General features: G+C 33.5%; 1 protein-coding gene across 1 annotated transcript in view; it reads right to left on the bottom strand.

Moving 5' to 3' along the window:
* Window positions 1–2,722: 2,722 nt before the first annotated feature.
* The window catches only part of LOC109054239 (E3 ubiquitin-protein ligase RNF126), a 10,391-nt gene continuing 616 nt past the window's right edge, over window positions 2,723–12,497 (bottom strand). The window contains exons 2-9 of the mRNA XM_042712902.1: window positions 9,200–9,258; window positions 8,803–8,860; window positions 7,144–7,379; window positions 6,031–6,099; window positions 5,878–5,947; window positions 5,636–5,729; window positions 4,580–4,695; window positions 2,723–3,370 (exon numbers count right to left, since the gene is read on the bottom strand). Of these exons, the coding sequence (XP_042568836.1) occupies window positions 3,218–3,370; window positions 4,580–4,695; window positions 5,636–5,729; window positions 5,878–5,947; window positions 6,031–6,099; window positions 7,144–7,379; window positions 8,803–8,860; window positions 9,200–9,258 (855 nt within the window). The 3' untranslated portion in view covers window positions 2,723–3,217. The remainder of the gene's footprint in view (window positions 3,371–4,579; window positions 4,696–5,635; window positions 5,730–5,877; window positions 5,948–6,030; window positions 6,100–7,143; window positions 7,380–8,802; window positions 8,861–9,199; window positions 9,259–12,497) is intronic.

The raw sequence follows: 12,497 nt of genomic DNA, 5'->3' as shown, positions 1-12,497 counted from the left end.
TTATTTTTCCCTTAAAATTATACATTTTCTCAGTTTAAACATTTGATATGTCATCTAAGTTGTACTCTAAATAAAATATTGAAATTGGAAACTTCCACATCATTGCATTCTGTTTTTATTCACAATTTGTACAGTGTCCCAACTTTTTTGGAATCGGGTTTGTAAATACTGAAAACATAAAATGCCATTCAAAACACGAATACTAATGAATTCTATAATATTATATAAGTAATACTAAAATAACACTGAAGATGTATTTGTTTAGTGTATACTTTAAACTTAGACAATCTAGTGTGCAATCAAGAAAAGTTTTTGCAGAAATATGTTTTTATTTGTGATAAAGCTCAGTGCTGTGCATCAACACTCTTAAAAATAAAAGGTTCTTCTATGGCATCACTGCCAAAAAAAAAAAAAAAAAAAAAACTAGCTTTAAGAGTGAAGCATAAGAGCAGCAGCAAGGCAGGTCACTAACTGGTTAAGTCAAACTAGCTCATAAGTCTCTATACATGGTTGATTTGGTGGTCTCATAACAATAAAAACACACTGCAAGAGGGAGGAGAGAGCTATGTCTGAAAACACTCTGTAGTGCAGTGCAGGGACTGCTTATGTTGTTTATAGCCAACAATTAATTAACTTCAAAATGAGTTTGCAGCAACAGGCTGGTCACTCTTGCAGATAATCACAATGAGCAGCTGCTTGGCTGGAGATCAGACAGACGCATGCAGACACACAGGCACAGCCACGGCGCAATACAACTCAACACTCAAAAATAGCTGTAATTTTGTACTGAATCTTTGCTACTTTCTGGCAAGAGACAACATGCCGTCAAGCTTGTGCTGATCTGAACAGACTGACATTTCAGCACACATTATTTTATGAATTTGTCATAAGATTCAGCTCATGGCTGTTGAAGAATGAAGCAGCGCATATTATAACAGTCCGTAAACCTGCCACCGGTGAGTTTAAAAACGCAGCAGCAAATGAACAAAAATGAGCAAATAATGGCACCCTAATAACAGCTCTAGGAATTAGAGAGGGTTTAAAATGAAAACTAAATTATTTGAGTTTTGGTTACATAGTGCTAAAAATAAAATGTCATTATTTTTAAAAGTTGCAACATATACCTGCATACCAGTGTTGCTCTTTATGTACATAAATTTACATTAAGGACAATAAATGGTAACTGAAATATAAACAAACTAATTTCTAAATTTCTATTAAGTAAAATAATATTTAAAAATTATAATAAATACAAAAAAATCTGAAAAAAAAAACATTAAACTTAGTTATTTCAAATTTTCAGTTAAATTAAATGAATAAATACTGACTACATACACACACACACACACACACACACACACACACATATATATAAACTTTATGTACATTAATTTAAATAAAGTTAATGTTACTGAAATAAAACAATTTCTAATTTTCAGTTAGATTAGGAATTATAAATTATAAATACTAAAAATTAGAAAAAAAATCACATAAAACATGCATACATACATAAATTTAATAGAATTTAAATAGACAACTATTAACTGAAATAAAATATAAACAAACTTATTTCTAATTTTCAGTTAAAGTACTAAGTTTTAATAGCATCTATTAGAGTATAAAGAATGAAAACAAACACAGAAACTCTGAGCTTAGTTTGTGTTCGTGATCTGTGGCGAAACCAATGACAATTTCATCAGCAGCAGCGATACATTACATTCATTCAGTCGTTCATTTGTTTGTTCTTCTCTTTTATTATGATTTACAAAAACAAACCATTTAACTTAAAATAAGTTTAAAATAAAAAGTTGCATTGAACTGAAAGTCAATGAATATGTGTGTCAGACTGAGAGAAGACAGCTGAATGTGAGGAGATTTTAAAAAATGTAAAAAAAAAAAGAGAGTGAGAGAAAGCGAGAGAGAGCTTTTATCACGTTATCGGGCCACGTGCCTGTTTGGATAAAGAAATAGAAAAAATCTGTTTCTATCATGAGTTTTAAGGATGATGCTAAATGTAGAAAATCATATCAAATACTGCCAAAAGAAATTTGTTCAATGTTCTAACAATCTTCGCAAAACAAAAAAATACTGTGCAAATAAATATCAGGAGAGAAACCTGCACTCAGTGTTTTCCTCAGTCACAGATGTTCTTGGATCGCTTGGCTTTTCACAATATGACGCAGTTTGTTTGTTTTTTTTTAATGTTTTCAATAAATATGTTTCATATATATATATGGGTGACACATCACAAAAAAAAAACATGTCCAGGTTTTACTTAACTCCCAAATCAAAAGAAAATAAAATTGTATTATGCCTAAAATGGCTATATTTAGTTATTTTCATGAGAATGCAGCATTTATTTATCATTCAGATGGTGATTCTCATTACTGTAATGCAGTATTACAATATAAAATACTGTAATAAAATGATTTATCAAATTTAAGAGCTTGTACAGCTAACAATATCATCTATAAACATCAATTCAATCATATTTTTTCATATTTGATTTTTTGCATTACAGCAAACTGTGCTTTATTGTCATGAAAATAACAATTTGAAACAATGTATTCAAAAGTAACAAAGTTTTTGGTGGCTCTAAAACAGGCTTTAGCATAATATGCTTTCTTTTTTTCTTCTGATTTTGAGATGAAATGTGACTGGTTTTGTGAGATTCACCCATACGCACGTTCACATATCAGCCACTTTTATCCATAAAATAAACATCAAATGATAAAAAAAGGTTGTATTTGAACACACATGTCCCTCTCGAGAGACACAAAGTCTGCTTCTAAAATGCAGTTCGACTCTTCAGATCTAGCTCCGTCATCGCTGCAGAACATCCTCTTCCTCTTTTCCTTCTTCACTCTCTTCTCCTCAGCATTTCTCTCACGCTTTCTGCTGATTAAAACCACGTCACGTGGACAGGTGCTGGCCAAACCTTGAGGCATGACCGCTCTGAAGTTCAACAGTTTAAAAAAAGCAAGGAAACGCTGTCTGAAGCAGTGGAAGAGTGTGTTTTTCTCTTGGGGGTTTGGCGTGCTCTCTGACCTGTCTGGACCTGCTTCAGGGCAGGTAAAGGTGTGTTAGTAGTGATGGACGGGTTCAGAGGTTTGCGTTCAGCCCTGGTTCCACCGTGTCGTAGATCCGTCACCGGTGGAGGGAAACGCTGAGATGATGATGATGATGTGTTGATGTGTTCAGGATGCGGGCTGAGCTCTTACGAGTTATTGGTGGAATTCTCGTTGCTTGGAGAGCTGGAGGAGGAAGAGGAGGAGGAAGAGGGGGTGAAATTCATCCCTGACAGGCCGGGCGGATCTGTGGCTGTGTTCTGCCCGCTCAAACTCTTCCTGCACACCGGACACGTGTCATGCTGAGAAACACAGAGACAAAGCGTTTAACCCGCTGTTCTTTTGAACTTTCTACTCAAAGAACAGCACAACTTGATTATAAGAAACCAGCATTTCAGAATGATTTCTGAACAGTTATTTTAGTCCCAATAAGATACTAGTACAGTTTTAATTATAATATTTAGAATTCAATTTTTATATTTTCTGTTTTAATTTTAGTTTTAGTAATTTTGTTGTGATTTTCATTTTTTTAAAGTGTATATATATATATATAAAATACATTTGTTTACATCATTTTACATGATATTTTAATAGTAAATGTCTATATGTATTTCATTTATTTTTATTTCAGTTTTAATTGTAGCTATTTTTTGTCAAAGTAAATGAAACAGGCTTAAATAAAATAAAACCTTTAAGCTTTTTTTATCTTATTTCTTTTAAAGTTTAATTTATTTCAAGTAACAAAGTTTTTTATTATGATTTTAGTTTAAGATTTAGTTAACTAACAACCTTGTTTCCAAAGGATCATGTGACACTGAAGACTGGAGTAATGATGCTGAAAATTCAGCTTGGCATCACAGGAATAAATTACATTTTAAAATATATTACAATAGAAAATAGCTATTTTAAATTGCAATAATATTACACATTATTACTGTTTTTATTGTATTTTTTAATCAAATAATGTGCCATTAAATAATGGAATTCATTGTTTGTTTTATTTTTTTTAAAACATTTTTGATTGAAAATTTGATTATAGTATTATAATATTAACATTAGAATAGTTAAAGAATGTGCTGTTTGAAAATGAGCTTGAACTTTATGTTGACGCTAACTCACTGAGCAATGACTAACTTTTCTTTAGTCCCATCCTGTCCATTTTCTTATCATCAAGTTTCTGAATTTGACAAGAGCATATTTCTGAAAGCCTGTAAAAAATTATTTTTACTGAAGTACTTTTTAATTACAACCCCTGCATATTCATTTGAAAAAGTACCAGAGTTCAGAGGTGCTGTATAACAGGATGAACTCAAACACAGCAGCCGGTGTTATTAGCACAAATTCAATTTGCAAACTCCTGCCTTTCTGTACAGAACCACGGACCATGAAATTAATGTCACAAACTACAAATTGAAACAGACTTTATCTGGATCACTCATTAACGGCCAAATATATAATGTCAAAAGTTGTTTAGATGATTAAAAATGCAATAAAACAGAAGAGAAACACACCTGCTCGAGCCAGGGAACTATACAGTCGTTATGAAAGAGATGATTGCAAGGAAGTTGTCTAACGTTCTCTCCTGCGCTGTAGTCTTCTTTACAGACAGGACACTCTAGACCAGCACCTGAACCACAAAAACACACACACGTCACAGATAATAAGATTCTGATAAGGTCAGTAAGATTTTTCACGCTTTTGAAGAAGTCTCTTCTACTCACCACGGTATCAATTATTTGATCAAAAATACAGTAAACACGGTAATATTGTGAAATATTTTTACAACTTAAAATAACTATTTTCTATGTGAAAATCTTGTAAAATGTAATTTATTTCTGCGATCAAAGCTGAATTTTCAGCATCATTACTCCAGTCTTCAGTGTCACATGATCTTCAGAAATCATTCTAATATACTGATTTGCTGCTCAAGAAACATTTCTGATTATTATCAATGTTGAAAACAGTTGTGCTGCACAATATTTTTGTGGAATCTGTGATGCATATAATTTGTCAAGATTCTTTGATTCTTCTTTGAATAGAACAGCATTTATTTGAAATAGAAATCTTTTATAACATTATAAAATTTCTTTACTGTCACTTTAAATTAATTTAATGCATCCTTGCTGAATAAAAGTATGATTTCTTTAAAAAATCAGTAGTGTCAGTGTGTGTGTACTTATATAATGTATGTACTATCTATATACACTGTGTGTTTGTGTGTGTATTTATATAGATTGCACATTTTTAATATTTATCTTATTGCACAAAAGTATGATTTTGCTCATAAAAAACACCTGAGACATAAATACAGGATCTCTGAAGTATGCGTGGAAGGCGTGAATCTTTTACAAAGGCAGTGTTTTGATGGCTGCAGTAGATGAATTTAGAGACGCAGCCCTTCAGAGAGGGTTTTAACATGTGGGACGTCTAAAGCACATCACGCTGTCGGCATACAGAACCCTCTCTCAGAAATCACCCAATTCAGCCTGTTTGAAGCAGCGCTGCTAAAACACGAAACAGAGAAGCACTGCAGCTGTGCTCATGTATCAGACGTCCGTCTGTCTTACCCACGTGCTCCTGCGTTATCTGGACTGTAGGGAGATTCTTAATCTTCTCTTTGTCTGCCGGAGGGGGACCCGTATTTTCAAACTGATTTAATAACTACAGGACGACAACAGGGACAAAGAAAGTGAGTATGTGATAATACTGTTTTTAAATGCACTGATAGCGTTTGCAATAGCAACACGGGGCTCTGTAGAGTTTCACAACCCTTGTGATTATAAAATAAAGCAATAAGCCACTTGAGGACCTGTGTTATGATGGCATCTAATCCATTGGCACCCCATGCATAGTCCATTGGGTTTGAGTGCAGCATGCCCCTGTAGAGGAGTCCAGTGATCAGCTGTGGATTGTCAAACACTGAGAAATTATGTAAAAAGAGAGAATTTTATTGGGGACTCACCATGGCCCCATCGCCATGTTTGGCATAGCTGTCGGAGCAATAATTCCATTAACTAACTGCTGAATGATTCTGTGAAAACAAAACAAAATGAAAAATTTAATAATATTTTTGTTTATATACACACACACACACACACATATATATATATATATATATATATTTTTTTTTTTTTTATATAATTTTAAAGGTTTTAAATATATATTTTTTATTATTATTATTTAAATTGTAAACATTTTAAAATAATATAGTTGTGTATATTGGAATATTTACTTTTGGCACACTGCGAGTTTAATTTTTGGCCTTTCTTATTAATATGTTTGGGCACCTCTGGTCTACAGTAATGGCCGTAGCATATTATTACTACAGTAACAATATTTAATGAAATAGAGTTCCCCACAACTTTTGACCAATTAATTTTCTAAAGTTGATTACTAGGTAAGGTTATAAAAAATACTTGTAAGATTTTATAAAAGCGAATACAATGATAAAAACCTTAGAATTACTAGAAAAAATATATATAATATGTACTTTTTACTAATTTATTTAAAATTATGTTCACTAAATAACTTTTAAATATATATTTGATCAAGTCGTGGGAAGTCGTGGCCTAATGGTTAGAGAGTCGGACTCCCAATCGAAGGGTTGTGAGTTCGAGTCTCGGGCCGGCAGGAATTGTGGGTGGGGGGAGTGCATGTATAGTTCTCTCTCCACCTTCAATACCATGACTTAGGTGCCCTTGAGCAAGGCATCGAACCCCCAACTGCTCCCCGGGCGCCGCAGCATAAAATGGCTGCCCACTGCTCCGGGTGTGGTGTTCACAGTGTGTGTGTGTGTTCACTGCTCTGTGTGTGTGCACTTCGGATGGGTTAAATGCAGAGCACGAATTCTGAGTATGGGTCACCATACTTGGCTGAATGTCACGTCACTCACTTATTTTTTTACTTCCAGGCCTGGAAATCGTTTTTTAAACTCCTTACAATTTCCTGATTCTTTTTCACTATAATGGGAATCCAGAATAGATAGCTCTTTAATAAATTCAAAAACTTCAGTCCATTCAAAGAGTAAAACAGACTGAATAAATCTGCAGTACAGAGCCATCTGCTGAATTCTCACCCTTCTAAAGTGGGTACACCCTCATGCCGCGCTCCTTGTCTCCGGGGCACGTGTCGTCCCCGTGGCTGTCGGGCCCCGTAGCGCTGTCGTGAGGCCATCTCCCGCTCTCTGCGGTTCTCTGCATCACGGTTATCTTCTGCTGACAAACCCGCCCTGAAGTCGAAGCCCTCATCGAAGACCCCCAGAGCAAACTGCCCGTAACCATGCGGGAACGTAAACAAGTGCTGGTCCACATTCTGACGGGTGAGAGGTAAAGCCAGTGGTTTCACACACACATGATTTTCATAATGTGGCGTCTGTGGTTTTCTATGCAATAGTGGAGGCCTGGGAGAATATTCATCACCGCTTTCAACAATTTATGCTTGCCATCTATTTTACATTTTTTTTTTTTTTATGCATTTAGCAGACGCTTTTATCCAAAGTAACTTACAGTGGATTACCTAACATGTGTTCCCTGGGAATCGAACCCACAACCTTTGGCGCTGCTAATGCAATGCTCTAGCACTGAGCCACAGGAACACTCATAGTTATCTATTAACTATGATAGTCTAAATCTGTATGTTACCCTGGAGATAAGCAGCCGTTAAATGCATATTGGCATAGTTTGCATTGTGGGCCAAAAAAATATAATTTTTTACTTAATATACAGTACAGGTCAAAAGTTTGGAAACATTACTATTTTTAATGTTTTTGAAAGAAGTTTCTTCTGCTCATCAAGCCTGCATTTATTTGATCAAAAATACAGAAAAAAACAGTAATATTGTGAAATATTATTACAATTTAAAATAATTGTTTTTTAAATTTATTATACTTTAAATTATCATTTATTTCTGTGATGCAAAGCTGAATTTTTAGGATCATTATCACATGATCCTTTAGAAATCATTCTAATATGATGATTCATTATCAAAGTTGGAAACAGTTCTGCTGCTTAATATTTTTTTTCAGAACATGTGATACTTTTTTAGGATACTTTGATGAATAAAAAGTAAAAAAAAAAAAAAAAAGAAGCTATGTTTTTAAAATATAAATATTTTGTAATAACAATATACACTACTGGTCAGTAATTTGGGGTCAGTAATTTTTTTTCTTAAATTAAATCAATACTTTTATTCAGCAAGGATGTGTTAAATTGATAAAAAGTGATAGTAAAGAAAATATATTATTAGAATATATATTATTAGAATTTTTTTTTTTTATTTTGAATAAATGCAGTTCTTTTTAACCTTTTATTCATCAAATATATTAGACAGCAGAACTGTTTCCAACACTCATAATAAATCAGAATATTAGAATGATTTCTAAATGATCATGTGATAGACTGGATGTTACATGTGACACTGAAGGCTGGAGTAATGATGCTGAAAATTCAGCTTTGCATCACAGGAATAAATTATTTTTTAAAGTATATTCAAATAGAAAACTATTATTTTAAGTTGTAATAATATTTCACAATATTACTGTTTTTTTCTGTATTTTTGATCAAATAAATGCAGGCTTGATGAGCAGAAGAAACTTCTTTCAAAAACATTTAAAATAGTAATGTTTCCAAACTTTTGACCTGTAGGCTACTGTATATATGGACCAAAGTTTGCATGGCAAGTGAACTCAATGGCCAAAAGCAGTTACCGAGATACAGAAGATGGCAGCTCAGCTCACCTCAAACGAGGGCCGGTTCTGATCATTAGAGGCTGTAGATGTGGACCCATTCTCTGCACTGGAAAAAAGAGAAAAAGATTCAAAGACAGAAAAAGAGAAAAAATGGCAAAACAGCTAATGTATATTCCGGAAACTCAGCGTCAACAAAAACTGTGACAGAAACTATCAAATCTGCACACCATTGTTTTATTTTTCTAATGCGTGTAAAATCACATTCACAGCGTTTGGAGCTGAACTGCCTTCATCCCGCTGAGGAAATCAATGTGACACACAGGCTTCCTGAAGTGGAATCTCATCCAGAGAAACACCTTTTTTTTTTTGGCAAAACCGTAACACAACTTTTGATGTTCCTGTCCGAATGAAGCAGATCCACAGCAGCAGCAGGTGAGTACTTTACCTTCCCTCTCCAGGCAACTCCTCGATGAAGCCGGACTCACACCGCGGACAGATGTAATCCTGAAAACAGAAAACACCACCCACTGAATCAACTGAGAAACGTTATTTAAGCAAAATGTTGTCTTGCCACCTAACTGAAATAAATACATTTACATTGAAGTACTAAATTTACTAAAAATAAATAAAATAAAGCTAAATAAATATATAAAACACATTATTTTAATATATTAAAATGAAAACCGAAAATATAAAAATAAATTTTACCTTAAATAATTAATAAATATACTATAATAATACATAAATAAAATTAAAATAACACTGCCAGATAGTTTATTAGCCTGTCTTTGGGCTGTTTATTATTTCTAAGCAATCAGTGTTTTAAGCATTTAATCAGATTTCAGTCAGAAATAACAAAAACAATATATCAGTCATCAGTCAAATATACAGCTCAGATTAATTTTCTCGCCTGGTTTATACTGTGTTCTATACTGTGTTAGAGGCTCTTTTTAATAATAAATAAAGAGAAAACAGAGATAGAATAGAAAAAGAATAGAGAGTACAAGTGTTAGAGGCTCTTTTTTTATAATAAATAAAAAGAAAACAAAGAGATAGAATAGAAAAAGAATAGAGAGTGCAAGTGTTAGAGGCTCTTTTTTATAATAAATAGAAAGAAAAACAGAGATAGAATAGAAAAAGAATAGAGAGTGCTAGTGTTAGAGGCTCTTTTTTATAATAAATAAAAAGAAAACAAAGAGATAGAATAGAAAAAGAATAGAGAGTGCAAGTGTTAGAGGCTCTTTTTTATAATAAATAGAAAGAAAACAGAGATAGAATAGAAAAAGAATAGAGAGTGCTAGTGTTAGAGGCTCTTTTTTATAATAAATAGAAAGAAAACAGAGATAGAATAGAAAAAGAATAGAGTGCTAGTGTTAGAGGCTCTTTTTTATAATAAATAGAAAGAAAACAGAGATATAATAGAAAAAGAATAGAGAGTGCAAGTGTTAGAGGCTCAGATTAATTTTCTCGCCTGGTTTATACTGTGTTCTAAACATAAAACAAGACTAGATGCAGATCTACACACACGGACCCAGCGCTCGAACTGAGCAGATTTCCACAAAACTGTGACGACTGTCATTCATAAAGCTCCACACATCTTCAGCCCCTTTACGTGTTTGGATCTGAAATATTTCGCCTAACAGGATATGCTTTCATGCTGTACATTCAACACATCTTATCACAACTCATCACAAATGAATTCTGCAGAATTCCCTCAATTACACGTGCAGGTCCTGTATCATGACCTCCAGCTGACCTGCAGCGCTCTGTCCTGTTTGGACTCTTTCTAGAGGCTCCACACAATAACAGGAGGATAATAACACCACAGAATGATGAAGAGCTTTCTAACGCCATCCATTCTCTTCCCTGCGCCCCTCTGAAACCTCATACAAGGAGCGGCACGTGCGGGACGATCTTTGGCCTCATATTTCCTGACAGCTAGAGATGATAGTCTGTGTCAAACTGACAAATTAAACAGATCTTCAGTTTAAGATGAACTCCTGACGTGTCCTGGGTCATTCAGAGTGAAGATGACAGTTTTATGAATAACATCATCACTCTCCAACCGAATTAGCTTCATTTATTATGAGTGTCAGCAGAAAGCTGTAGAGCCAGAGAGCACATGCTGCGTGTGAAAACCACTGGAGAAAGATCCACCGGGCTTATTTTACTATAACTCAGACACTATCATATTTAATTGTGTTTATTAAAATCTATTATACTGTGTTTATTAATATTTTAAAATAGTTCTTTATTTTAATGTTTTTTAATGTTTACATAGTTTTATTAATTTGCATTTCAATTTAGTATATCAACTTAAAAAGAAAAGAAAAAGAAAAATGTTGCCTTGGCCACTAACTGAAATAAAATAAGTACAAGGTTTTTATATAGATTTTGTATTATTTCAAGTAACAAAAATGTGTGTGTGTGTGTGTGTGTGTGTGTGTGTGTGTGTGTGTGTGTGTGTGTGTGTGTGTGTGTGTGTTTAATGGTTTTAGTTTTATTTTCAGTTCTTGATTTTAAACTGACATTACTCACAATAATTTCTAAAGTTAATCAGCTGATCTCATTATACACCCATAGTTGTGTAGTCAAAGTTTTCGGTCAATAAAAATAGACCTACATTAATTATTTACATTAAACGCTGTGCAAGTCTCGGTTGGTCTAATGCAGAACACATAGCAAAGGTCTGTTTTTATAATAAATAAATAAAAAAAAACATGGAGATAAGGGATAGGGAGATAAAAGAAGAGGGAACGCTGGTGCTAGAGGCTAAATAAAAATAAAACTGATCCAAAAAATAGAAAAAAAAAAGAGAATGCTAGTGTTAGAGGCACTTTTTTTCCTAAAGAAAACTAGTAGTAAGTTTAGAATAGAGTACAAGTGTTAGAGGCTCTTTTTAATAATAAATAAAAAGAAAACGAAGAGATAGAATAGAAAAAGAATAGAGAATGCAAGTGTTAGATGCTCTTTTTATAATAAATAAAAAGAAAACAGAGATAGAATAGAAAAAGAATAGAGAATGCTAATGTTAGAGGCTCTCGCACTAATTTTTTTAATCAAATATTTCAAAGATTTCTTTAAAATCACAAATCAGACACCAAACCCACATGAACCACAGATCAATAAGAGCAATTAGACCAACTCATACATCACTGATGTATGAAACAGATATTAGAATAAGTCAGTAAGAAACCAGCCTTCAGTAACAGCAAACAGCTTTATCAGACACCTGAACCACACGTTATTAAAATCTCACCTCAATTTAAAGCTACAATAATTCGATAACAGCAGATCTCGTAACAGCCAGCCTTTTGTGACAGCTGTCCATATCAGAAACATAAAGCACACATTTATTAAACAATTCATAAACACTGGTTTTCTTAACATTTGATCACAGAAAACCAACCATTGACCAACTTAAACACAATAAGTCTCACAATAAGTAGGTCTAGTTAAAAACACTAAAACTAACCATCAGCCATCTGTTTGACCCAATAACAGATCAAAACACATCAGCATCTAACCAGCAGTCTCTCATCATAATAATACTAACTAGCTGATCTCTATAGACACCAGTTTTCAGTTACAGGCAACTAAACTACATGACACGACAGATCAGAGCCCAAAAACAGAGCTATGAACATCTGAAACTTTATAAAAGAACGGGAATAATCGCAGAATATTTAACAAATAACATAACTAGTTAACTTACCCAGCTAACCTCATAACTAGCTCTCTCT

The sequence above is a fragment of the Cyprinus carpio genome, chromosome A2 (assembly GCF_018340385.1).
Source record: "Cyprinus carpio isolate SPL01 chromosome A2, ASM1834038v1, whole genome shotgun sequence".
Lineage (NCBI taxonomy): Eukaryota > Metazoa > Chordata > Actinopteri > Cypriniformes > Cyprinidae > Cyprinus > Cyprinus carpio.
This window is presented reverse-complemented; position numbering and strand designations above follow the sequence as displayed.